The following is a 27831-nucleotide window of genomic DNA, read 5'->3' as shown; positions in this document are numbered from 1 at the left end:
TGAAAAATATCTTAATTAATTGATTTTGTAATAAGAATGAACTAATAAATTTTCTAAAAAAATTAAGAATTTCATAGTAAATCTCCCCAATGAAATAAATATTTTTTTCTCCAAGAGAAGATCAAAGCTTGATGGTTTTTAGATCAGCTCGTAGATGACCTTGGAAACTTAAATGCTTAATCAACATAATCGGACCCTCAAATTGAGAAAATTGTTGTTATTTTCTCCGTTTATAATTTTTATTTATTTACTTTTTTACAAAAAAGTAAGTAATTATAATTATTTTAGTTAAAGTCAAAGTTTTTCTATTAATTTTTTAAATATATCCATCATTTTTAATACTATCCACAATATTAAAAGAATTTACTTTTATTTTAAATTATAAATTTCAAGATAACATTAATTTTTATTTTTTATATATTTATTAAATTTTTAAATTATTTAATATTAATATGTAAAAAAATTATAACTATTTAAAGGATGTTTTAAATAAATTATTATAATTTTTTTAAAATTAAAAAACTATTATATAAATCTTAAACCATATATATATTATGGAGTGGAGATAGTATAAAATGAAAAATTAATTTTTATTTAAAATAATAAAGTTATGATTAAATAGATTGAGTTAGATATTAAGAGTAATTTAAATTTAATTAAAAAAAGCAAATTAATGAGAGATTCTATTGAAAAGAAAATAAAATAAATTATAATAATAATAATTAAGATGTAAACAGTTCGGAATCTACAAAAGTTAATATACCTCAATCCGAACCCGTCAGAAATTAAATTAAATTATTATTTTAAATTCGATTATTATTATTGTCTCAATATTTTTAATTTTATATATTTTAATTATTTATTTATATAAAATAATATTTTTAATTAATAATTTTTATATTTAAAACTCAATATTTTTAAAAAATATTTGTTGTATAACGGGGTGTACGGTGGACTGGATTTTAAAGAAAAAAATTTAAGTGAAATAAAAAAAAATTTAGCTGAAAAGGCCAAATTTACTTCTAAATTATTTAGGAAAGATGAAAATAATAAATTTTATTTTTTTTATCTAATTTTGCTTTGATTCAGAATACTCAATCTATTTAATTTTATTTGAATATATTTAATATTATAATAATAATTTAGAAAATTTTTAGGTTAAAAATTGAAATTTGATTTTTTTATAGTTAAAAACAAATTTGGCCTTTTTGAAAAAAGCACCAAATAAAATGCAGGAGCGCCAATATTCTCCTTGCAACTCCTGCATTATCCATTTACTGTAAAATGAGAAGGATAAGTGCGCACATAGAACTTCTCCAAGAAAGGACCACAAGCTCCTAACCCCATCAACAACCAAAGCTAATTTATGAGAACCTGCAGCTACTTCTTCTTCTCCTAGTTATCAATGGCATTATCTTCAGTTTCTTTGAGTTTGGTTTCTTCAACCTTATCCCAAAAGGTTTTTAGTGTCAGTCTCCTCTCAACATTGTATTCTTGCTTCTACTTTAACTTCAATCGCTCAGGCCTAATTCATAGATATTCAAATTTTTCTGTGTTTCCAGTTAAACGTTCCTTGTTCAAATGAATTGCCTCGACCCTTTCCATTAGCTGGTGTCGACTCTGTTTCATACACTACTGAAGCAACCTTCAATGAAGAAAGTAAGATACCCATCAGAGTATTCTTCAATTTCAGTGCTTATCTTCTAATGGGCTCTGTTTTAGGATTGGGAAATCATGTTTTAGAAGAAACCCTTATCAGTTTTAACTTCGATTTTTGAGTTCAAATTAAATTTCTCACTGCCTAGCATAGAGTTTAAATCCTGAAAGTTGGTGATTGGATAATATGAGTTTTTCTATCCACAAATTTCTACCCAAATTATGCCCTTTGACTTGGTTTTTTTTTTTTTTTTTTTCTGGTAGAAATAATTGATAGACTTCTAGTTTTCGTCTTTCTTTTAACTTGAACACCAATTGATTGAAGATATACCTCAGTGTGCAGTTAGTAATGGAATTTTGCAACAATGAATAAGTAGATGTTGGCTTTTTAATGCAAAAAGTTGCACTATAGACAACCTTCTTTTTTTCTGTCTTGTGATTCACAATACCAATTTCCTTTAGGCAATTGCAGAAGAAGATTGCTAGTGTTGGGAGTTGGAGCACTGTCAGCAAGTCTGCTCCCAGTAAATCCCCTTCTTGCTGAAGGTAACATATATTGGTCTATCTCCATGTAATTCTCTAAATATATAGTATACAATGTCTTGCTAAGTGGGATGAATCTGTTTATGCACCTACTCTCTTTGGAATTTAGAAGAAATTAAGGTTTTCATGGTAAATTTTTTTTTTATTTTTTATTATTTAGGAGGAAAGGACCAATTTTAAGGAGAACCTCAATAACTTTAACCCCTATATTTGGTTACTTGGAAATGCAAGTTTTTTTAAAATCTCTCTAAAAACCGTATCTTATAAAACCATAAATTCTGTGAAGTACAAATTCAGTCTTAAAACCTTAAAAAATATCTCATTTTCTTACAAAACCTCCTTCTGAATAGAGTTTAAGTTAATTACATTAAATGTCATGAGTTCGACGCCCCATGTTTTCCCCAATAACCCAAATAAAATAGTCTCTCTATCATATAAAAATAGGCTTAGCTTTCTTTCATCCGTCCTAAACTATAGACCACTTTCCCTTTTGAACTAGTAATTTATTTATTAACTTCCTAATATAGACCTATTTAATGTACATTAAAAAGTAAAATTTATTAGTTTCAAGAATAATTTAGTACTGGAGTAACATAAGTAAGGATATATTAGGAAAGACAATAAATACTTATTGTTTTTACATAAACTATATTCTTTTAATACACATGAAAAATAAGTAGGTCTATTTTTGTAGGACGAAGATATGGTAATAACAAAGACAAAAGGACAAATGCTTTGTGTGCCAGATTAGTAGAATAGTGTCATTTACATATAGACACTCCTATTACAATTTGCTCATATTTTTGTATTGTGTAGAGGCACCAAAGAATTATAGAGCTTTTGCCGACTCAAAAGATGGATATTCATATTACTATCCCGCAGATTGGATTGTAAGTTGTGCGCTAATTTAATAATATGGAAATGTGACTTTATTCAGCTTATGAAACTCAAGGGCAGTCTCTTGTCCATTGTTTAGGATTTTGACTTCAGGGGGCATGATTCTGCATTTAAGGACAGAGTCCTACAATTGCAGAATGTAAGAGTAAGATTCATACCAACTGATAAAAAAGACATTCATGATTTGGGACCAATGGAACAGGTATAAAGTATGATAATTTTGCACTTGTTCTGAATCATGAATGTCTAAATATTCCTTGACTAGAATTTATGTTGTCCAGGTTGTTTCTGATTTAGTGAAACATGTGTACGCTGCACCAAATCAAATTCCAACTATAATTGAGATGCAGGAGGTTAATACTGATACTTCCTACTACTCAGTTTTTCTTGCCTGTTGGATAATTTTTCACCTTAAACTGAAAATGTTCATGCCACATGGTAGCTGATCAATTCTGAAACAAACCTGATAACTCAGTTAAAACATAATTCTTGTTGATTGCCTATATCCATAGAAGTATCTGTTTAATACTGCTGTTGCAAATTCTATTGAGAAAAAGGTTGTTGAATATTTGAATCAGTACACTGCAAACTAATGTCCTTGAAAAATATGTTAAATCAAATAATTTAGATTTAATTTATTTTGTTAAGATTTTTAAATTAAGATTCAGATTATTTATAACCTCATATTATTTTTTTAGTTATATTTGGTTGTATAAGTAGCAGTATGATCAATAAAATTGAAGACAGTCTCAATCATATCTCTTATTTTTCTCTCCTCTCAATGACTAACAAAAAGCTTCCCTAAATATATTAATTATCTAGTATTAGAAAATTATTTAAGATTATATTTGATAAGCTTTAATCATACTAAAATAACAGAACTTTTTTCAAATTACTTTCTTCAATGGCGTCTAAAATGGTGTCTTTTTCTGAAAAGCACTTTTGATGCTGAAACCATAATGCCAAACAGGTGTGCAGCCTCTACTTGTTCTTTGCTACCATTTGTAGTGAAATCTCTATATAAAGCTTTCAAAAGATGAATCATAAGGTTCAGAAGTTACTATGTGATTAGTTGATTGTAAAAAGCATGAGTAGGTTTTGTGGGTAAACAGAATGATCTTTCAAATTGATGCTGACAAATTCTTTGATGGCTTATTTACTGAATGCAGCGATCCATAGATGGGAAAAACTATTACACCTTCGAATATCAGCTTACATCTCCAAATTATTCAAGTACTTCCTTTGCAACCATTGGAATTGGCAATGGTAAAAAAACACTATCTTTTGTTAAACGCGATTTTGAGTCGCAATTCATCACTTTTTGGTAAATAAGTTATTCAAACCACAGCTTTTGGTAATTCCGAATAATTAAGCCCTACCACATCATAAGATCAGCAATATGTAAGCTTTTAATTCACTAGATCTCATGTTTAGATGTAAGTAAGAGACTTGGATGGCCTTGTGTGCAGGGAGATATTACACCCTGATTGTGGGAGCAAATGAAAGACGATGGAAAAGAGTTCGCAACAAGCTTAAAGTAGTAGCAGACTCCTTCAAGATGCTTGATATCTAAACTACTTCAGAGTTCTGACAGAACGAGAAACACATTGGCATTGATTGTAGATACTTTGCAGAAACAGTTTTTGTTATGATCTCCTCAGCTGCCCTTCACCTTCACACCCTTAGCAGTGAGACTAAAATGTAATGCCCTTGAGCTGCATACTAAGGACTTCATTAATATTCAATTTCATCCACGTTTTGTTCAAATATTTTGTGTAGCTGCTATTGTTCGTAAGCTATCAGAAGTCGAGTACTTCATATTTCAGTACATTCATTCTCTAAATACAGTAGTTTTTTTTTTTTTTTTTTTTACCCTTGTTTGAAATAAAAAATTTCACAGAAATTTAATTTAATTTAATTTAATTTTTTTTATTTAGAATTTTCCTTTTTAAATAACAAATGTAATTTACATTTTCGAAATATATAAAATCATGCATAATTTTTCAACTTGTAAAACAATCATGAGGGTTAAATAATTCCCTATTCAATCATATAGAAAGTTCAATTTAAATACAAATTTCCCTAAATTCAAGAACATCAAAGTTGTTACTTGATCTTTTGCTAAATCAAGATATCAAGAAATTTTACTTTTTTTTTCTTATCTAAAATCAATAAATGAAAAAATTTAGCTCAAAATTTTACTATTTTGGGCTAAAGTGAGCTTCAATTAAAGTTTATGGACTAATTTGAATAAAAAGTTAAAAATATGCCAAATTAAACTTTCCATTTAAGTATTTGAGTAAAATTAAACCTGGCTGCTCACCCACTTGCCTATATAACTCATATTCTCCATCAAGTTTCATAGTGAATTTTCCATGCTTTAAGAACAGGCAGAAGTTGTTCACAGCCATTATCAGACATTACAACATGCAGAATAAAGCTGGTTTCCCAATTTCCTGCAGAAGATTAAAAGGTCACTAATCTGATGCACAAAGCAAATGGAACAAGAATTGAACTAGTTAACTATGCCGCAAAAAGTTAAAAAAGCTTACAAATTATCCACGTAGTTATTTACAAAGAAAGATTACAACAAATACCCTCCACCTCTTTTCTCTTCTAAACTTCCATTTTCACAAATGTAAAATTTACAGTATGAAACACATTCATCATCCATGCTACTTGGAATACGTAAGACAGTCAGAAAAAAAGAATATCTAAGAAAAACCGAAAAACAAAATCCATAAGCACACCTCATTAGGACTAGAATTATCACCTCTCCCTCCCACCAGCTTTTTCGATCAAAGAACAAATCAATACCCGGTGGAGACAAGGCAACAACCCAATCCTTGCCTCCAAAAAGAATATGCATCTAGCCCTGAGAGCATGTCTTCAATGGCCAACCAAGCTTCAAAATCCCTATTTCTAAACCCTACATTGCAAAGCTAAAACTGCCACTGCCACCCACCACTGAAATCCACCCATCCAACCATAGCAAAATTGTTACAAGTCTCGTCATTCTCGTTGGAACTTGCCCACTCTGGAAAGTATTCTTTAGTGCAAGAGTATCCACATTTCCAGAAATTTAAAATGGCCAATTAAGTTCTATACAAAGGAACTAAGCCTGAATGTCAAAAACCCAACTTAAACAAGTCGATGCTGTCGTAACGCCTTTCCAAAGTGGGGTTGCATCAGCCGGACATACAAGCCATTCTTTGCCATCAAAGAATCATGGCTCCCTTCCTCAACAATTCGCCCTCCATTAAGAACAACAATATTGTCAACATGCCTCATCATTGCAGCTCTATGAGCTATCAGAATGGTTGTTTTGTTTCCCATAATCAGGGTATCTAGTGCCTCTTGCACCACCCTACTAGATTCAGATTCAATGGAAGAGCTAGCTTCATCCAATAACAAGATGGGCGCATTCTTCAGTACCACTCGAGCAATTGCAATTCTCTGCTTTTGTCCTGGTGTCAGGTCCACACCCCTCATCCCCACATGTGTATCGTAACCATGAGGCAAGCTGCTGATGAAGTGGTGAGCATTTGCTATTCTTGCAGCCTCTTTAATCTCGGCTTCACTGGCACTGTGCCTAGCATATATAATGTTCTCTCTTATGGTTGTTGAGAAGATGATTGGTTCCTGCTGAACCAGACCTAGATGGCTTCTCAACCATCTTAAATTATAAAGTTTCAAATCTCTCCCATCTAGTAGAACCTGACCAGCAACTGGATCATAAAATCTCTCCATTAAAGATATTATAGTGCTCTTTCCAGAGCCTGAGACTCCTACCACGGCTACTGTTTGTCCACCATTAACTTTGAGACTGAAATTGCTCAATACTAACACTTCTGGGCGAGTAGGATAACAGAAATCGACATTCTTCAACTCAATGCTCCCATAGACATTTGGTGGCTTCAGTGCTGAGTTATCATCTGGATCTATCTTGGGCACTCGATCTATAATTTCAAATACTGAAATGAGAGATTTCCGCCGTTTAAGAATGTAAGGAGCCAATCCAAAAGGCTCTACTAGCGCAAATGTTGCAAATGAGAAAACCATATACTCTTTGATGGCTGTAGGCATATCCATATAACCATTCTTTACACAGTATGCAGTGTACCAGAGAAGAAGAGCATTACAAGCAAAAAGAAGAAATTGTGAAAAGCCAAATGCAAAACCAATGGCCATTCCATGTAAAAAACTCTGTTTTAATATTTTCCTTAGTTGCAAAATATAGAGCTCCATTACTTTGTTGCCAGCACAGAATGCTACAACAGTGTAAATGTTTCTAACAGCATCCTCAAGGACCAATGATGCCTTCCTATGCATCTCCTGGATTCCCCTCGAAAATCCAGCAAGCCACAACTTCTGCAACATTTCAGTTGGCAGCCATTCAGAATTTGAGGGCAAAAGAATTAGATACCACAATGTGTCATCATTAAATTGTCAAATACCAAAGACATTTATATATTTGAAGCTTAGTTTCTACATAACTCTTACATCCAAGAAACATTAAAGTAGCTACGACTGGAAAGATCATAATATTGCAAAGACCAATAGATCATGCAAACAAAAATTCTCGGAAAAAAAATTTTGAAAATGCAAGTCTCAATACCAAATACAAGGTGAAAGTGAAAACATATGCAAGGAAAAGAATAAGACAGAACATAAAAATCTGAAAAGTAGCAAAAGCATTCAAATATCTAGGCGTTTTTAACAATAAGCAATAACTTTGAGCATGCCAATCATAAAAAAAAATATAGCCCAACCCATTTGATAAGAGTTGTATCCCAGGATAATCCTGTAAGGAACTCCACCATTCAGGATAGAGTAGAGCTCAAATATGAGACACAAGTTGTCTGGAAAGAGAGAATGGAAGTATGAGAAAGTGAGCAGCTGGAGAGGAAAGAGAAGAAGAAGAAGATTCCAGAGAGAATTACAAGAGCTTTGGAGTTTCTGAATTTTCATCTAACAAACCACAATGCATTCGACCTCCAGCTCAAACCTTTTATAGTTTGGCTACTAATCATTCAAGTCAGTTACAACTTACAATCAACAAACTGATCTCTTTAACAACCCTCACTTAACAACTCCTTTGCTTCCTCTTCTTCATTCCTTACACATCCCCTAGTCAACTTAATGGCCACACTAGAGACCAGGATGATGTTTTGGAAATTCTAGTCCTCTTTGCTTCAGAGCATTTTAGAAATTATAAGTGATATCAGAATATTTCCTATTTCTCTTTTCAACTTCACAATCAATACAATAAACTAAAAGACTCAACATATGGAGTAATCAAACTGAATATGGAGTAATCAAACTGAATAATCTTGAAGAAAATAATTGCAAAACTGCATTTGCAATCTTGTAGAAAACAACAATAAGATAGATCTTGTTGAAAGAATAGAGAGAAATTGACTCATTAGCGTGCACACAGCAACGCAGGTCAAAAGAATGATAGCAGTAGAATTGGCTCAACACTCATACATACCCCTATACTGATTGGGATTAACCCATTGAACACTCAAAATAAAATCATAACCTATTCATCACCTGAACTTGTAAAAATCATAATTATTAAACACAAATTAGTTATATTATTGAAAATTTATCATTAAAAAAAGTAAAAAATTGATCATATATATTGTTTACTGTACTCTAAATTTTACTAATTGCGCTCAAAAAATTTTTATAAATTGACAAAGTTATATGAGAGGAATTTTTTATTTTATGAAAATTTAGAGTCCAATCAATAGAATTTTGAGCATAATTAGCACTAATTAAAACTATTTCTAATTTTTTTTCGACAAGTCATCAATGATATGGTTAATTTGTGTTTAATTATTATGATTTACGTACATTTAGATGTTTAGTAGGTTACAATATTAGTTCAAGTGTTTAATGGACTAATCTGAAATAATATAAGTGTGTAAATAGGTATTTGGCCAATAGAATTCCTAGAATACAATTTATAGAATAAGCAACTATATGATCTTTTTCATTGGCATGCAGACAGCAACAAAGATCAAAAGAATAATGATCCACAAATTGGTCCATTCAAAAACTAAGAAATATGAAAGCAATGAGTCATTGACAACTAAATGCTATCTAGTTGAAATTAGAAAGAAAAAATATGCAAACCTGTGCAATTGCAGAAACCATGAGAATTGGCAAGGTTGCCAATGCCACAAGAGCCAATCGCCACTGAAGCAGCATTCCTATGACAACGGCAACCAGAACAGCAGCACTGTCCTGTATAAATATTGAAAGCCGGTTGCTAAATGCTGCCCGCACAAATGTAGCATCATTAGCCAACCGCATGGACAATGTGTCGGCACTATTCTCCTCATCATCAAACCATCCAACTTCATTGCGCAGCATTGCTGTTACATAATGGGCAGTAACAAGGCAAACTTCATATACAGGAATTTCTATTCTCAAGAACCTACCACAAGAATAATGATTACTTACCTGAAAACATCATTCTTCGGACTCGTTCCGTCATTTTTTCACCCATAATACCAAAATAGAAGTGCTGCAAAAAATTTGCAACAACTGTCACCACACCCATGCAGGCAATGATCAAGCACCACTTGTTTACATCCTGCCGCAAGTGATGCTGTTCAGGCCGATAATATGCGGTTACTATCAGCGCAATAACATAAGCAAGAAGTGGATTAAAAGAACCAAAGATAGCAGCACCAATGCTCCCTAATACAGCATAAAGCCACTCTGCAAAGCTAAGTTCTGCCAATCTCCAAAAAGATGGTGCTTCCCGGTGCTTTGTATCCTTTGCGTCCTTAAATTTAGTTGGAAAATCATCAGAGTGACTATGAGGCCGACTAAAAGTCTGTGAGTGGGAACGTTCATTTTTTGGATCAGATGTCAAAAGGGGTGATACAGGTGACTCAGGATCTGACCCAGTTGATGTTTGTCGATTTGCAGACTGAACATCAATCTTGGGCAACTCCGGTAGTCGCATTTCGAAACTATCCTGTCTTCTTATTGATGGTTCCTTATCAGCTCCATCCAATGGAAGACCATTTTCCATCATTTTCTCTGGTGGTGGACTCAGAGCTTTTGGTGATTCTTGTGAGTTAAAGGTGCCATCCAGAGGCCGTGATACACCTGGAACTCTCTGAAGAGAAGGTGATTTCATCATTTTAGGAGACGACGGTTCTTGGAAGCTGTGACTGGCAGAAGAATCCTTTTCAATTTGGAAAGCAGTGGTTTCCATGTAGTTTCTAGCTGGCATCCTGGAGAAAGACACATATCTCATAATCATGCATTCTAGAAGACCACAAATTTTCATCATTTTAAAAAATATATATATACTTGAAAAAAGAAGCTGCATGCAACATGAAATTTTTTTTCAGTCATAGTTCTAAGTGAAATATGCCTATACCTCCTTGGTAATTTTGCAGCTTCTTCACATTTGAGAAGTTCTGCATATAGACCATCCAGGTTTAATAATTCATCATGTGTACCCATTTCAACGAGCTGGCCTTCCTCCATTACAGCTATGTAATCAGCATTCCTAATAAGACTGAGCCGCCGGGCTATTATTATGGTTGACCGTCCCAACATGAGGAGATCTAAAGCCTCCTGCACTGTTCTCTCAGCTTCAAAATCAAGTCCACCAGTCACCTCATCAAGCAGAAGAATTGTTGGATTCAAAAGCACAGCTCTAGCAATAGAAAGTTTTATTTTCTGTTCCTCTGTCAATGCTAAACCAGCTCTCCCTACCTGCAAGGCAAAAGCGTTAAATTCTCAGAAGATTGGCTAAAGGATAAATAACGGAACACAGGTTCAAGCAAAAACTTAGTCTTGCTAGTTTCACCTGCGTCTCATAGCCCCTTTCAAGTGAGCTGATAAATGTATGTGCATGTGCTATTTTCGCAGCTTCTTCAATCTGATCCAAAGTAGCATCCCGTCCATATGCGATATTATCTTTTATGCTCAGACTCAGCAAGGCAGGTTCCTGAGTGACTAGTCCTATAAGGCTTCTGAGCCATTCCAGCTTTAGGTTTTTAATATTTTCTCCATCTAAAAGAACTTCTCCTGCAGAATAATAAAAATAAAAATAAAAATGAATAAATGCTGTTAAGGAAATTCAGTGAAACCTTAGGTGATATATAATGAGCCATAAATACCTAAGGTAGGATCATAAAACCGCTCCATGAGAGGGATAATACTACTTTTTCCAGAGCCATTTCTGCCAACAAGTGCCACAGCTTTTTTAGCAGGTACAGTGAGGTAAAATCCACTCAAGATAGGGATCTCAGGACGAGACAGATAACTAAAATATACATTCCGGAACTCGATATTTCCTAGCACCGACACTAGGGTGTTTCCATCTTGATTAGCTGTGGAGGAAGATCTGCTTATCATCTCATAAAGTCTATAAGCAGCAATTCGTCCTTGGTCAAATGAATAGAAGTTTGTTGCTGCTTGATTTAGCCCACTATAAAACACCCAAAGAGCAGATAAGAAAACCATATAGAAGATAACAGCACCAACAACAGAGAAGAAAAAGAGACTTACAGGCCACTTAAAATTACAGCAAATAAAGCTGTTATAATTTCACCACCATGAGCTTTGTTATGTGTAACCAGGAATCTTCCTACCCATAGTTGTAAGGCACAAGAACATATTGCAAGCCCATATGTAAAACCAAGCCCAAGCCCTTGCACCAGGCTAATCAAAATACCATATCTTAGAGTAGCTTGTAACGAGGTTGCATAAGAGTACTTGGCCAAAGTTTCATTTGTAAATGCATATAAGGTCCTAATGTATGAGACTGCCTGCACAATTGAGAAATCATTAACAAATTGTTCCATAGCTCATTTCACAAAAAAGATGCATACTGAATAAATTGTAATGTATTGCAATTTGCAAAAACAGATGCCAACAATATGAAGCCAGGACAAGTAGAGGTTCCAATGAATGGGCCACCAATCAAATGCATATACATCACCTGAGGCATGAACCTCACCCAACTTTCTGCACTTGAGGTGCTAGGGCAGGTTTCTCTAAGCGTTTGTACTTTGTACCTGAAGCAAGCCTTTAGTATCTATGCCTCTACTGTAATTCATTAGGACTAAACTAAACACATTAATCTAGAAGACCTAATTTTTTCTGTAAGGTCATCTCTTGTGGTCTTTTTTTTTTTTTTTTGAAAGAGAAATGTAGCAAGTTAAACCAAATTCATGAAACAGTAAATAAGAACACTATCATAGGAAGAAGAAACATTCATTTGAGACAGACCTTAATATCTTTAAGGCAAGAGTATCTCTTTTAGAGAGAGAATACTATTAAATATTAAATGAATTAATGTATAGATAATCCTTTCATTCCTTTATGAGCCCTAGGGCCCCTTTTGTGTTTGTAGGAGCAAGCAGGATTTGTGGATTCATTGAGGTATAATAATAACAGGAGAAAGCATAAACCTGTTCAGCAACGCTAGCAGCTTCTGCATATGCATCTTGAATACTCTCGGCAAGCCTGTGAAGAAATATATTTGATATACCTCCAGCAGCGACAATGAATGGACCAGTGGCTAACGTTATAAGCGCAATCTCCCAACAGTTGATAAATCCAATGACAAGACCACTAAAAAATGTTGCCATGTTATGAATATAGTTTCCAACCTGCATCATTCAAGACCTCTCAACTAGTTAACTATGATACTTGGGAATCAGAAATTCGCGGAATGATCTATCTCTATTCTAAGATACCTTCTCACTAAGAGCAGACTGAATGAGCAGCACATCACTCAATACTTGGCTTACAATGTCCCCATTGTTCCCATAGGTGTCAAAAAAGCTCATGTCCTGATTAAGTAATACTTGAACATAGTTAGACCTTATGACAGCAGTCTGACGCTCCCCAGTTAAAATCCAGCAAGATACCTCTATTACAGAAAGTAAGTTAGCATCGATGGCAACAAAGATGAAAATTTACATGAGAAGAAAGCAAAAAAAAATCATGATAATTCTAAATCTTACCAATCCAACCGGCTGCAAAAACACCCACAGCTATATAAACAATTGTTAAAGATAGCTGCAGAAAACAAACAGCTTTATTAGTAAAATTTAAATCTGCTTGAAATACACAAAAACAATAAATTTATTTTTAGCATAAATGAACCAAAATATCCTCCTCAAAAATAACCTAAATAATATATGAAGCTATATATCCTTGACTTGTGTGCACATATCAAATGAATATTCATGTCCAAGTTTCAGTCGTTGAAAATCAAACATTGGGATCTCTGAAATTTATGGCAAACGTATTTTATCTTGCGCATGATTAAAAAAAATTTTAAATAAAAAATCACATGGCCATGCAACACTGGTTGTACCTAATGGGTTTTAGAATATCGCCCAAAAATTTAACTTTTTTCAAGGACACAGGCTATTTTCAATTTTTATTTATCCAAGGCAGGTATTCATTGTTTGATTGCAGATTACAAATAAAGGACGAGTTGAAAAGCTATCCCCGCACACACATAAAACTTCTGTTACGTATTATAGAAAGAGGTTCATACATAAGGGTGCGTGAGCTGTTGAAAAGTCAACAAAAGTTGGCTAAGTGTTTTGGAGGGAAATCCAGGAGCAGTTATTCTGTTAATAACTAAAACAGATGATGAAAAAAAGAAGAAGAAAACAAAAGCTTTGAGAGAAAATACTTGATTATTCCCCTCAAACCAATTGGAGTATATATACTATTTACAAGAGTAAGTACTAGGTAAGAAAATAAATTAATTCCCTAATTATAGCCTAATCATGTCTCAATCATATCACATAATCATATCCCTAATTATCACTAGAAATCTAGGCTATTTATAGAAAGAATCTCAACACTCCCCCTCAAGCTGGAGGGTACATATCATATGCTCCAAACTTGTTACAAATATACTCGATTTGTGAACCTCGAAGAGATTTTGTGAAATCATCAGCTTGTTGATCATTTGAGTTGACAAAATAGTAGAAATTGATCCCGACTCAATCTTTTGCCTAATAAAATGGCAATTCACCTCTGTATGCTTCGTCCTCTCATGAAAAACTAGATTTGATGCAATATGGAGGGCAGCTTCATTATCACATATCATCTTTATTCGGCTAGTATCGCTATATTTCAATTCCTGAAGGAGTTGCTTCAACCAAATGAATTCGCATATTGCTAAAGCCGTAGCTCGATATTCTGCTTCTGCACTTGATCTTGCAACCACACCCTATCTTTTACTTTTCCAGGACATAAGATTCCCTCCAATCATAATACAATATCCTGAAGTAGATCGTCTATCTGAAGGGGAACCTACCCAATCTGCAGGGGAACCTACCCAATCTGCATCAGAATAGCCAACAATTTGTGAGTGATTCTTATCCTTATAGAGTAGTCCCTGTCCTGGAACTCCTTTGCTATATCTAAAAATGCTAATGACTGCATTCCAGTGACTACTGTATGGGGTTTGAAGAAATTGACTACCCACACTTACAGCAAAGGAAATATATGGTTGACTGATAGTGAAATAATTGAGTTTGCCAACTAATTTTCTGTATCTAGCAGGATCTTTAAGTGGCTTTCCCTATTCAAGAACCAGTTTGACATTTTGGATCCATGTGAGTGTCCACATGTCTACAATCTAACATGCCTATTTCTTCTGATATGTCCAAAATATATTTTCGTTAACAAATTGCAATACCTGATTTAGACTATGCCATTTCAATCCACAATAAGTACTTCAATTTTTCCAGGTCTTTAGTTTGGAAATGACTAAACAAATGTTGAATGATCATTTCCTATCATTTTCCTGTAATGACAACATCATCAACATAGACCACCAAGTAGATGCATCAATCGCCATTTTGACGTAAAAATACGGAATGATCATAATTATTTCGAGACATTCCAAACAGTTGAACTGCAGTGTTGAATCATCCAAACCATGCTCTTGGAGACTCTTTTAGACCATACAAGGAGCGTCAAATACGACATACTAAGTCTGACTCCCCCTGAGCAACATTTGTGATTAATTGCATCCAGTGAGATAAGAAGGTGAACAAAAGCAATTTTGGCTACTGGAGAGACAGTATCACAGTAATCAAGCCCAAAGATCTGTTGTAACCTTTAACTACAAAGCGAGCTTTAAAGCAATCAATTTTGCTATCAAGTCTAACCTTAACTGTGTAAACCCATCGATAACCGACAGTAGACTTTCCAGGTGGTAAAGAGACCAGTTCCCAAGTTCTATTATTATGAAGAGCAGTCATCTCCTCAACCATTGCATTGCACTGATCAGGATGATCCAATGCTTCTCTAACTGTCTTGGGTATAGAAACAGCAGACATGGTGGAAACAAAAGTATAATAGGAAGGAAACAAAAGATGGTAACCGGCAAAATTATAAATGGAATGAGGATTTCGAGAAAAGTGAATACCTTTTTGGATAGCAAGAAGAGGAGTAGCTGTTGCTACTGAAGGCATGACCAAAGTAGGTAATGATAGAATAAAAGGTGAGTCATTAGAAGTACCTGCATCCGGAAGAGAAGTATCATTGTTAGTAGCAGATGGGTGAGGCCGACGTGTGTAGACCTTAAGAGGTGTAGGAGTGGGAGATGGACTGACATGAGGCCAAGGAAATATAAGAGTTGCAGGTATAGGCAAAGTTCTAAGAACAAAGGTTTTGTGCATTGGACTAGAAAAAAAAGTAAGGGAGGTTTCAAAAAATGTGACATCTGTAGAGACAAAATATCTATTATTAGTGGGATCATAGCATTTGTAACCTTTTTGAAGCCGAAAATAGCCGAGAAAAACACATTTAACTAATTTGGACTGGAGTTTTTCTTTACCAAGAGTATGATCATTAATAAAACATATACATCCAAAAACCCGCAGAGACTACTGGTTGGAGGTCTGGTTAGGAAAGAGAACCGAATGAGGACTCCGATGCTACAAAATAGAGGAAGGTATACAATTGATCAAGTAGAAGGCAGTAAAGACCGCCTCGCTCCAAAAACGCAGCGGAACATTATGATGTATGAGTAAGGTGCGGACGGTTTCAATCAAATGCCGATTTTTTCGTTCGGCAGTACCATTTTGTTGAGGAGTATGGGCACAAAAAGTCCGGTGAGTAATACTCTGAGTAGACAAAAAATGAGAAAAATAGAAGGAAAGATATTCTCATGCAATATCACTATGCAAAACTTTATTGCGAACACCAAATTGATTATGTATTTCAGCACAAAATTTTTGAAAAATGGAGAATAACTCAGAGCGATTCTTCATTAAAAAAAACAAGTGCAACGAGAATAATCATCAATAAAAGTAACAAAATATTGAAATCCCACAGTTGTACTGACACGACTTGAACCCCAAATGTGTGAATGAACAATGTCAAACATTGAGGTGGCCCTGTTATTGACTCGCTTGGGAAATGAAGCACGAGTTTGTTTCCCAAGTTGACATGACTCACATGCTAAAGAAGACAAAGAAGAAAGACTAGGGACGATTTTCTATAATTTGAGAAGACTAGGATGTCCCAAACGATTATGAATAAGCTCAGCGGAAGTGGTAGAAACAAAAGCAACTGGAGAGGTGGAGAGGTGGCACAATCGTTGTGATTCAAATCCTGTTACAATCATTCTCTCAATATTCCGATCCTGCACCACAACAGAATCAGCAGTAAAAGTTACTGAACAATTAAGATTTTTGGTCAATTTGCTAATGGACATTAAATTATATGGATATTCAGGAGTGAACAAGACAGTAGTTAAGGAAATAGAAAGAAGTTGTACTTTTCCTATGCCCTTAACTTGAGTTTGTGAACCATTAGCTAAGATGACTTTAGACGGTGTGAAAAGTGAAACAAGAGTAGAGAAAATATTGTGATTACCAGAGATGTGATCAGAAGTATCAGAGTCTAGATCCATCGACCAACAGGTGAAGACTTACTAACTTGAGTTTGTGAACCATTAGCTAAGGTGACTTTAGACGGTGTGGAAGGTAAAACAAGAGTAGAGAAAAGATTGTGATTACTAGAGATGTGATCAGAAGTATCAGAGTCTAGGATCCATGGACCAACAGGTGAAGACTTAGTTAGACAACCAAAAGAATTACCGGAGTGAGCAATGCTGGAAGATGGAGGATGTTGCTTAGCTGTTTGGAACTGCAAGTATTCTTTATAGTCTTCTTCAGTTAAAGTGATTGAATCTAGTTCCTGAGATTTATCAGTAGGTTGTGAAAGCAGGCCTTCTTCATTAGATTGAGCAAGATGAGCTACTGACTTGCCAGTATTATCGGGTTGATTGGGCCATGGTGGTCGGCCATGCAATGCCCAACATGCATCCCGTGTGTGACCTTTCTTATCACAATAGGAGCAATGAAACTTCTTCCCTTTACCTTTGCGATTTCCTCCTTATCCTTGATTCCTTGGCTGCACGGCTAAAACTGAGGATTCCATATCTATATCGTCACTCTTACCAAGGGAAATACGTAAGAGCCTAGCTGACGCATCTTCTAAAGTTGGAATAACTGAATCAGTCAAAATTTGATCTTTCACATAGCAAAGGTCATATCACAATCCAATTAATACCAAAACCATCAAGGATTTATCACGTTGTTTTTCTTGCGCATCAACATCATCAGTAAAATGCATAAGAGAATTAAATTCACCTTTCTAAGGGAAATACGTAAGAGCCTAGTTGACACATCTTCTAAAGTTGGAATAACTAAACTAGCTAAAATTTGATCTTTCACATAGCAAAGGTCATATCGCAATCCAATTAATGCCAAGTTGACACATCTTCTAAAGTTGGATTGCTTCTTCTTCTTCTCTTTCTTCCTCTTCTTCTTTTTCTTCTTGTGCTCATAAGTTGAATCGCCTGTGTAGCTGAGGCGACCTAGGTACTCCTTGGCCGCCTAGGCTCGCTCTGGAGGGTGTTTAGGCGCTGCACTGAGGGCCTAACGCGCCTAGGGCGCACCTTTAATAACCATGCACACGACAATGCCCAAGCACAAGCCTTTTAAAGGGACCTTAGTGTACCGATCTATGAGATTTTTTCTTTTTTCAATCTTACTTTTTGTTGGACTTCCTTATATCTTGTGTACTATCAAGTGTCTATGACCCTGTGTACTATTGGGTGTTTATGACTTTTGATGAACTTAACTTTTTACTTTTTAGTCATCTTTTTTGTAGTACTATATAGCTTGAGAGTAGAATTTGGAGTTCAAAATTATAATCTTACTTGTGTGATTATATTCGACCTTACTTTGCACGTGACTTAATGAACTAGCTTCAGTAGTGAACTTTTTTGTATAATTGATGTTGCATTAAGAATTTACAAACTGAAATATTATGCAAGATTTTATACGCAGTTTAAGAATAATGTGAGCCTAATTCACATGACAGTGGAACATCCCTTGGGCATACACTTGCACCTAATGCCTAGGCCCCAAGTTGTGCCTTCCACACCTTGCATCTTTGACAACTATCATGAACCTTTTTATTTGTGAAGAACAGTATTCTATTTCCCTTTTTTACTTTCCGAGAAAACTGAAAATTGAAGATGCAAAATTTAAGATAAAGGCAGAATGATTGAAAAGGATAAAAAGGTGGTGTATTAAGTAATCACAAAATCCCCACTAAGTTTGAGGAGAAGCTCTACAAGACTGCATTTGGCTACAAAAAATGTGTGGCAATGAATGTTGCGCAATGAAACAACATATATCAGAAGTATAAAGAGAGCAAGTGTAAAGATGGAAGCATGAAAGCAACAGGAAATCACCAAGTGCATTTGAAGGAATATGAAAATTGCACCCATTAAGAATAAATTGATAGAGAGAATATTGAGATATTTGCACATCAACAATGTAGATCGGAACAAGTGCCTATACAAAAAAATTGTATACATACCGGTTAAAGGAATAAAGAAGAGGAGACAAAAGCAATAATGGCATAGAATTAAGCAATAAAGAAGGATTTAGAGTTTTAGATCACAAGACCTTGCAATAAAATGTGGTCCTAAACTAACTAGAATGGAAGAAAAGGGTTAATATAACTGATCTTGATAGTTTGCGATTGAGGTTTAGCTGAGTTGATAACAGAGGCCTGTTGTTGATAGGTAATGCTCTATTAGTTATTAATTCCTGCCTTTTCCTTACCCCAACCTTAATATATTATCTCCATTAATTAAGGAAAACAAATTAATGGTTGTAGCGTATAACTATGGCATCAATTGTAAACACAATCTACCTGCAAATATTAGTAGTTATCAAACCCAACATATAAAGCAAAACTTAAAAAAAAAAAAAATTAAATCATATAAGATTTAATATCAAATGCAGAATCGTAAAGTTCAACCAACTAAATAGCACCTCTTCTTATACAACACTCCTCTCAATTCAAAAATATAAATTTGCTTCTTCATCCAATTGCCACTAGAAAAAACGATGTGCTTGCTTCTTCATCTAATTCTCACTACAAAAAAGGATGTGCTTTCCAATAACCAGACATAGGAAAGGAAGTGATATCAAACTACATAATCAATTTCAGATTCTAAGCCCGAAATCCTAATTTAACTAACCCGCCAATCAATCTCACCTAAGTACCACATATACTCAATTCACCTGAACTCAAGCAAGCTCCAAAAACCCGTAACACAAAATCTCAGCTTCCTTCCACTTCCCTCATTTTCTGAACAACAAAGCAAACACAGAAACTACAAAATTTGCAAGCAAATTTTCAAGATTCGAAATGTTCATACTCACATCTTTGAACCTCTCAAATTGCTCCTCGTGTCTATTACTATTAGGACCAATCCGCATAACCTCAACAATCTTCGCAAAATAATGCAAGTACACAACAAGCGCAGTGCCATGCGCAGCAGCAGCAAGCGAGCCAACGATCATGAGACACCAGTCAAGTCGGTCAGCACAAGCGAACAACCGCGTGAACGGAACAGCAGCAGGAGGCGGTTCCATATCCTCCGTCTCCTCCATCTCCTCCTCCGCCTCAGCCTGAGCAGCGGCAGCAGCAGCGGCAGCTGCCTCAGCAGATGTATCCAGATAAGGAGAAGGCGATTCCGGAGGCTCAGAGACCTCAGAAACCGGCGTCAACGGCTGTATATGAGGTGGGGACAACCCAAACAGTCCCCTGGAGATCATCATCTTGACTGAACTGTGCACCTTCTACACAGAAAAAACCCTAAAAATTCCTGCCCCGCTAAATTTAGCAGTAGATCCACTAAATTTAGGGGAAAAACAAAAGCAATTGGGATTTCTGAGGTTCTGGAATCTGAGTTTTGAGTGTGATTTTCGTGCTCTTTTATTAAAAATCTCTCTTTTTTTTTCTCTCTTTTCCTTTTTGGTTTTGGGCTGGAAAAGCTAAAGGGAAAAAATGGGAGCTAAGTGAAGGAGGAAGGTGATTCAGTCAAAAGAGGCGGAGAAAGAGGAAATGTTGACTCACCCCCTACGATAGCTCCACTCTAGAGAAAAAGGGCGCGTGTAGTGCACCAGTTTCTATTGTTTTTCGTTTGGAAAAGAGAAATTTACCATTTAATCAATTTTAATTTTTGAAAATATATTAAAAATATCTCATAAATTTTAAACTTTTTATTATCCAGTATTTCTATTAATTTTAATTATTAAATATTTTATTATTTATTTTTTATTATAAAAAATTTGTTATTAATAATTTTATTAAAAAATTTTTTTGAAATGAAAATTAAAGATCTGAAATCTAAAATTTCTTAATTTATCAAATTAATGTAATTTTATAAAAATATTTATTAATTAATTTTTTATATTGAAATATTTTAAATTTTTATAATAGTTAATAATTAAATTTAATACATAGTCTAATTAATAAATTTTTTAAAATTTTTTAAAATTTTAATATATTTTTAAAAATTAATTAATAATTTTTTTATATTATGAAATTAAATTAATAAAAAAATATTTCTATAAATATTTCTAATAATACATAAGAATATATTAAATTTTTTAGTAATATTTAACTGTTAAAATTCTATAAAATGATTAATTAATTAAATTTTTAAAATTTTTAAAATATTTTAATATTTTTTTAAATTAAAAAATTAATTAAAAAATTTTTTATATTTAAAAATTAAATAGTAAATTTTTTTATTAAAAAAAGGTAATTGAAATTTTTATTTTAATAAAAATAATTATTATTAAAAATGCAACAAAAATTACTATTAAAAATTTAAATAATTTAAAACTTAAAACATAAATAATTATGTTTTAAAATTTTAAATTAATCTCTAAAACAATTAAAAATTAAAGGATAAATAAATGAAAATATATATTTTAGAATAAATAAAAATTCTAAATGTTTAATTTTATTTTGTTTTGTTGGTAAAGTTAGGTTAACGGTCAAGTGGGGCTACATTGTATTTTTTCTAAGGATAACTGAAAAGGAAAAAGATTATTCTCAATAATTATTTTCTCTTTACGCTCAATTTTTTTTTTTTTTTACTTTTTAAAGCAGAATATGTACATAATTTATGAGAATTGCCACATGATAATTAAAAAAATTAATAAATAAATTTCAAATCACTAAGTAATATATTTTTATTATAAGTCTCTTTTATATTTATTTTATAAAAATTACATTTCACACGTATATAAAAATTTGAGAGATTATATTTTTTATTAAAATTTAAAGAGAATAGGAAAAGGAGTTAGCCGTAATTAATTAAAATTAAAAAAATTAATTAAATTGAATTAATTTAAAATTTTAATATAACTTTTTATTTATTTTAGTTTAATTCGATTTTTAATTTTAAAATTTTAAGTTATTTTAATTCAATTCAATTTTAATTAAAAAATAAAAAAATTAAATCAAATTAATTAATAATAATATATTATTTTTAATAATATAGAGATTATATTATAATTAAATTAAAATATTTTAATTAAATTTTAAAATATTAAAATTAAGTCGTAAAAAATTAAAAGTTTATTAAAAATTTAAATTGATCGGATCGAATTAAATTATATCGATTTAATTTTATTCGATTTCTAATCAAAATCGATTTGATTTAATTTTTATAAATATTAAATTTTAATTGTTAATTTATTCAATTCTGACTTCTAAACGGAGAGATCTGGACAAAAAATTTCTTTTCTTGTACTCATGTCAACCCGCTGAAACAAGACTGGACTATTTTAAAAATTATTAAAAATATATTATTTTTCATTTTTTAAAACTTTTACAATAAAATGTAAATTTAGTTTTAAACATATTTTTTTATATTAAATAAAAATATTTTTTAAATCTAAAAACTTATTCATTTAAAAAATAAATTATATTCAAAAATAACTTAAGAGAAATTTATTTTTCTTTAAAATTATTTATTTTTTTATTATAAAAATATTTTTTATTAACTAATTTTTTTAATTTTTAAATTTTTAAAAAATGCTAAAATATATTTTTTACAAAACAATATTACAATCAACATTAGAATTAACAATAAAAAATTTAGTAATTATAAAATTCATTATCATATAAAAAGGAATTTATATTAGATTCGCCTCAAGTTAATTTTATTTTTTTTTTTTTAATTTACTAAAACTGTTGCCAAGCATAACTGATAAATTTATGAGTGATTTATTAAAAGCAAGTAATTAATTACTAATTCACAGTTTCAACATTGTAAAATATTGATCAGTTTTCACTTGAATTTAAAGCAAATTATTAATTCCTGCGGTAGCAGGGACCAGTATTCGGTTCAAATAAAAAAAATCGATCGAACGGAATTAATTTCAAAATTTAATTCGATTTTTTATTCAATTCAGTTTGGTTCGATTTTTAATTTTAAAAATTTTAATTATTTCGGTTCAGTTTAATTTTGATCAGAAAAAAATCGAAAAAATCAAACCAAACCGATTAGTGATAATAATATGTTATTTTCAATAATATAGAGAAATTAAATTATATTAAGATTAAATATTTTAATTAAATTTTAAAATATTAAAAATAAAGTATAAAAAATAAAAAAAAATTATTAAAAATCAAAATCAATCAAACCGAACTAAATCGAACTGAATCAAATCGGTTTGATTCGATTTGATTTCTGCTCAAAATCGATTCTGTTCGGTTTTCATAAATACTAAAATTTCAGTTCAGTTCGATTCGATTTTGAACTAAACCGACGGTATGCGGATAGGGGTGTAATCGAACCGAGCCGAGCCGAACTTTGTAAAGCTCAAGTTCGTTTATTAAAAAAGTTTGGAAGCTCGAGTTCGAACTCTAATATTTGATTCGAGTTCGGCTCGAAAATTAAATATTATAATCGAGCTCAATTCGAGCTCGACTCGTGAAAGGCTCGTTCAGTTTAATAACGAGCCTAATTCGAGCTCGAACTCGAAAAACTCAATTAAGAAGCTCGTTAATAAAACTCGAGCTTGAACTCGAAAAGCTCGATTAAGAAACTCGTTAAAAAAGCTCGAATAATATTAATAATTATAAATTTTTAGTAATAATTATATAAATATATTAATAATGATTAATTAAATATTTATAGTAGTATCTAGTTTAAAAAGATTTTTATAATTATACTTTAATTTTAAAAAGTATCTAGTTTTACAATTTAATTTATCAGGTAATACTACTTGAATAATAATATTAAAAAGTACGTATTATTATTTGAAATTTCTAAAAATATAATTTTTAATTATTTATAGTATTCATATAGGACTGATTATATTTTTTTAAGTTAAAACTTTTAACCAATAATACTTGGTTAAGATGAAATTTGAAAATGAAATGTCAGAAATCGAAAATTATTGTCGATAATTATTATTTTTAACCAATAATACTTTGATACTTTAATCAATAATGCTTAGTTAAAATTTTTAACTAAAAAACACTTGATTAATATACATTGTTTACTTAATTAATTATTATTAATATACTTTGATAATTATTATCATCTTTTATATTGTATGCTTAATTATATATAAAAATTTTTTTATAATTATACTTTAATTTTAAAATGCATATAACTTTTACAACTCAATTTATCATGTAGTACTATAATTTTAAAGAATACTTATTATAATAATTAATATTAATTATTTGTGATTATACATTAATTTTATTGAATCTTATTATAATAATTATATACAAAAGATTTTTATAATTTAATTTTAAAGAATACTAATTATATTAATTAATCTTAATTATTTGTAATTTTCAATACTATAATTTTTAAGTATTTATAATAGTTTAAATTTTATAACTTTATAGTTATTTTTATTTTTTTAATAATATATGAACGTGTTCATAAATTTATTTAACGAATTAGTTCACCAATTTATTTAAACAATATTACTCACGAGCCTATTTAACGAGTCTGCTCGTGAGCTTTCTCAACGAGCCATCTCGCGAGCCTCTGTTAATAAATTTATATTTTCCCATAATTCTCAAACCACCATTGCTTCTTACTCCCTTAATGACAAGCGGATCGCCTCTGTTAATGTTTTTGATACTGTGAGAATTTAAAGGCTTATAATGATAATTATCATATTTTAAAGAAAAAATTTAAGATTTTTACTTCATCAGGTTGATGATCTTTAATAGCTGCTTGATGGACTTTGTTCAATGAAATGCTTTATTTCTTTCATCCTTTCAATTACGATATATTTTTTTTCTCAATTTTTTTCTCGGCAATTTCTTTCCTTTTCTTCATAGAAATTGAAAAATAATTTTCTTATTGAACAAAACATTTACATTTCTAAAAATATATCAACTGACATGTAGAAATTCACAGAAAATTTTAAGTTATAAAAAAAAGATATCATCGGCTTTCGTCAAAAAGAGAGAACGGTTGTTTTTTAACGTTTATCAGTAATGTGTAGATTTTGTTTTGTTCCAACTTAGTTTAATTTATACTTAAATGCTAATTCTTTATTAACGATTAGTTAGTGATGACCGTCGGGTTTCCTCTACTCTAGGCGAGACCGGACCTAAAAAGAGAACAATGGTCCAAAATCCATCAAGCCCTCCTTAGACTGATCAACTCGGCATCTCAGGCTTCAACCCAAACACGCCGGGCCGGACCCAGTCCGATGATGTGATGTGAGGGAGAGTAATCGGTCCAGTCACTTCGCAGTCCTATCCGCACGCCCGCCGAAGGAATTAAAATGAACTGGTGTAGTATGAATAAGCAGAAACCTGACTTGAACATCAGAGGGTCTCCACCGGGAGCATCTCGGTAGACTATTGACCATCTTTCCTTATTTCGCAAGTCTTTTCATCAAATCGAATATTGAGAAACCTATATGATGGACCCAAAATAAAACTAAATCTATCATGGAGTAAGAGAAAAATTAGATTTATCAGTTAGGAATTTCAATGAAAAAAAAAATTAAGTAAATAATTAAAATCTTATTAAGGATTTAAAAAGTTCTTTTCCAATAGACTTGGTCTGGTTTAAAATTATTAGAGACTCAAATAAAATGAAAACTTTTAAACTTCAACAATAAACGTGTAACTTCAGTAACCAATCATATAAAATTTAAATTTTTTATTTAAAAATAATAGAAAAATATTCCATCAATATCATAAAAATAGAGTAACTTCAAATTTCATGCAAATTAAGAAAATATAGTTAAAATAATAAATTTTATTTAATGTTCTAAATATATCTTCTTTTTATGGTACTACATTAATATTAAATAACTTATGTTACTAAATTAATTTTAAGTTTAATAAATTTTATTTTAGGAATAATGTTAAATAGGGATGTATTAATAAATTAATAAATAAATTACTGTTTTACTAAAAAAAATAGCTTGTAGTTGGATAGTGATAAAAATACATATTTATTTTGAAAAAATTACTATTTAATTTTTATATTATGAAAAAAATTTATTAATTAATCTCTTAATTTTTAAAAATCTATTAATTAGTCATTACAATTATAATAATTTTAATAGTTAAGTGTTTTATTATTTAATTCATATAATATGAAAAAAAAATTTAGTTATTCCGTATAATTTTATAAAAATATATTATAATTAATTTCTCTGTGTTAAGATATTTAAATTTTTTAAAACTTTTTTAAATATATAACGGATAAAAAATAATGGAGTGATTAATTAGTAAATTTTTTAAAAAATTTATAAATATTTTAATATATTATTTTTAAAATAAGACTTAATGAGTTTTTGTATTATGGGAATAATAGTAATTTTTTTTATTTATTTTAAATATTTTTAATATAGAAATATTTGAAAAGTTTAACATTTTAAATTGGGGAATTTTGTGATGTGTTGGCCAAAAGGGAGAGAGAAAGTATGGGTTTTGTGTAGAATGGTGGGTGAGGTTAGTGTAGCTTTGAAATAAAGAAAATGAGTTTTTTTATTACAGCAAACAAGAGACTGAGGAGAAAAAGCCGAGGCAGAGATATCATTGAGGATGCGGGTGTGTGTGTGTGCCAGTGCATTTCTTCTGTCCATTCAAGGCTCTCTTCTTCTTATCTGTTTTTTCTTTTCTTTTTTAAGGTTGTTCTGCTTTGCCACTAGTTATGTAAGAACTATTATTTTTATAGTCAAATAATATAAAAATTCATTTTTATTCTCACTTTAAATAAATCAGTTAAATCATCCCTAAAAGATTTAGAAAATGGAAAAAAAATTAAATTAAATCATTCCATTGGAAGTAAAATAATTATAAAATGAAAAATAATTCTTATGATCCTATGTGATGACCGTTGGGGGCCAATGGTATCCGGTCGAGCTCTTAGAGAATTAAATCCAAAACTTATTAGAATTTATGCAAATTGATTTATTAGCGCGTAATTCAGTCTGAATAAATCGGGCTAATTGGGGTTCGGTCTCATCAAAGAGGGACCTAACTCATCATCTAACGTGATGAGAGAGTAGGGGAGCAGACCTAATTATGCCACGATCCTATCAACACAAGCGCCGAAAAAAAATTAAATGGCCGTTTGAAAATGGTGAAAAGACCGGTACAGCTCTATGTAGTAGTGATAAGTGGCACCGTAGCCGAATGAAGATTATACCTCACTAGAGAATAAGAGAAAAATGAATAAAAAAGAAAAATGTGGACCATTTAGATTAATTTCACTCACTCACACCAAAATCCTACCTTCTTCTAAATCTCACTCACACCAAAATCCTGCAAATATAATCCTACAAATATCATATCATCACTATGTATCCATAATAAAATGTTTAAGTTAAAAAAATGATATTCAAACTTCAATAAATAATAATTAAATGGTGATTCTATTTTTTTTTAATAAAAAGAGAAATTAGAAAGCTACCACTTATATGAGTTTGGAATTCTTGTACCCTTACATTAACATCAACCTCGTATTTTAATGATATGTATATGATGTTTAGATAATTTGGAAAATAACTATTTAATCTATCAAATTTAGTAAAATTTATTATTTAGTCAATTGATTTAAAATTTTTATTAAAACGTCCGTGAATTATTGAAAAATCTACTAATAAATTTTTTATTAATTTTAGATATTAATTTTTTACTATTTAATTACTATAGTATTGATGCTCTGAGATCCAGAGAAAATAGGGTTTACAATGGTTGAGTAAGCTTGGTCTGAGAGGAGGGTGCTCCCCTCCTTTTATTCTTTTCTTTTATCTGCTAGTGACGTCCAATGGTCTTGCTGCTACTGGGCCACATGTCTTTGTCTTATAGATAAGTACATACAAAAGC

At 31.5% G+C, this 27831-nt stretch overlaps 2 protein-coding genes across 4 annotated transcripts; one reads left to right on the top strand and one right to left on the bottom strand.

Moving 5' to 3' along the window:
• Positions 1-1242: 1242 nt before the first annotated feature.
• Positions 1243-4961, top strand: LOC110624982 (photosynthetic NDH subunit of lumenal location 1, chloroplastic). 2 transcript variants are annotated; one of them, XM_043961205.1, is made up of 8 exons: positions 1243-1468; positions 1563-1659; positions 2119-2202; positions 3016-3089; positions 3176-3298; positions 3378-3449; positions 4266-4362; positions 4566-4961. In XM_043961205.1, the coding sequence occupies exons 1-8, from the start codon at positions 1406-1408 to the stop codon at positions 4667-4669; spliced, it is 714 nt and encodes a 237-aa protein (XP_043817140.1). In that variant the 5' UTR covers positions 1243-1405; the 3' UTR covers positions 4670-4961. The 2 variants fall into 2 exon arrangements, with proteins under 2 accessions (XP_043817140.1, XP_043817141.1); XM_043961206.1 differs by having other exon boundaries at positions 1244-1459.
• Positions 4962-5579: 618 nt separating this feature from the next.
• Positions 5580-20554, bottom strand: LOC110623889 (ABC transporter B family member 20). Of its 2 annotated transcripts, none has more exons than XM_021768906.2 (11): positions 19869-20554; positions 13107-13161; positions 12837-13012; positions 12549-12749; positions 11644-11903; positions 11253-11563; positions 10940-11160; positions 10505-10845; positions 9571-10355; positions 9241-9482; positions 5580-7467 (listed from the first exon to the last, which is right to left on the bottom strand). In XM_021768906.2, the coding sequence occupies exons 1-11, from the start codon at positions 20265-20267 to the stop codon at positions 6238-6240; spliced, it is 4221 nt and encodes a 1406-aa protein (XP_021624598.1). In that variant the 5' UTR covers positions 20268-20554; the 3' UTR covers positions 5580-6237. The 2 variants fall into 2 exon arrangements, with proteins under 2 accessions (XP_021624598.1, XP_021624600.1); XM_021768908.2 differs by having other exon boundaries at positions 12837-12932; positions 19869-19929.
• Positions 20555-27831: the final 7277 nt, after the last annotated feature.

The sequence above is a fragment of the Manihot esculenta genome, chromosome 10 (assembly GCF_001659605.2).
Source record: "Manihot esculenta cultivar AM560-2 chromosome 10, M.esculenta_v8, whole genome shotgun sequence".
Taxonomy (NCBI): Eukaryota; Viridiplantae; Streptophyta; class Magnoliopsida; order Malpighiales; family Euphorbiaceae; genus Manihot; species Manihot esculenta.
Note: the sequence above shows the minus strand (reverse complement) of the source record. Positions and strands in the feature narration are given on the sequence as shown.

What these genes read in the sequence shown, in the direction of transcription:
- LOC110624982 (XM_043961205.1), top strand. Translation starts at nt 1,406, where the DNA reads ATGGCATTATCTTCAGTTTCTTTGAGTTTGGTTTCTTCAACCTTATCC. An exon ending in AAATCCCCTTCTTGCTGAAG is followed by an intron (nt 2,203 to 3,015) that starts GTAACATATATT and finishes TGTATTGTGTAG; the next exon opens with AGGCACCAAAGAATTATAGA. An exon ending in CTATAATTGAGATGCAGGAG is followed by an intron (nt 3,450 to 4,265) that starts GTTAATACTGAT and finishes TACTGAATGCAG; the next exon opens with CGATCCATAGATGGGAAAAA.
- LOC110623889 (XM_021768906.2), bottom strand. Translation starts at nt 20,267, where the DNA reads ATGATGATCTCCAGGGGACTGTTTGGGTTGTCCCCACCTCATATACAG. An exon ending in GCTGTAATTTTAAGTGGCCT is followed by an intron (nt 11,564 to 11,643) that starts GTAAGTCTCTTT and finishes GGTGTTTTATAG; the next exon opens with TGGGCTAAATCAAGCAGCAA. An exon ending in GCTGCAAAATTACCAAGGAG is followed by an intron (nt 10,356 to 10,504) that starts GTATAGGCATAT and finishes GTCTTTCTCCAG; the next exon opens with GATGCCAGCTAGAAACTACA.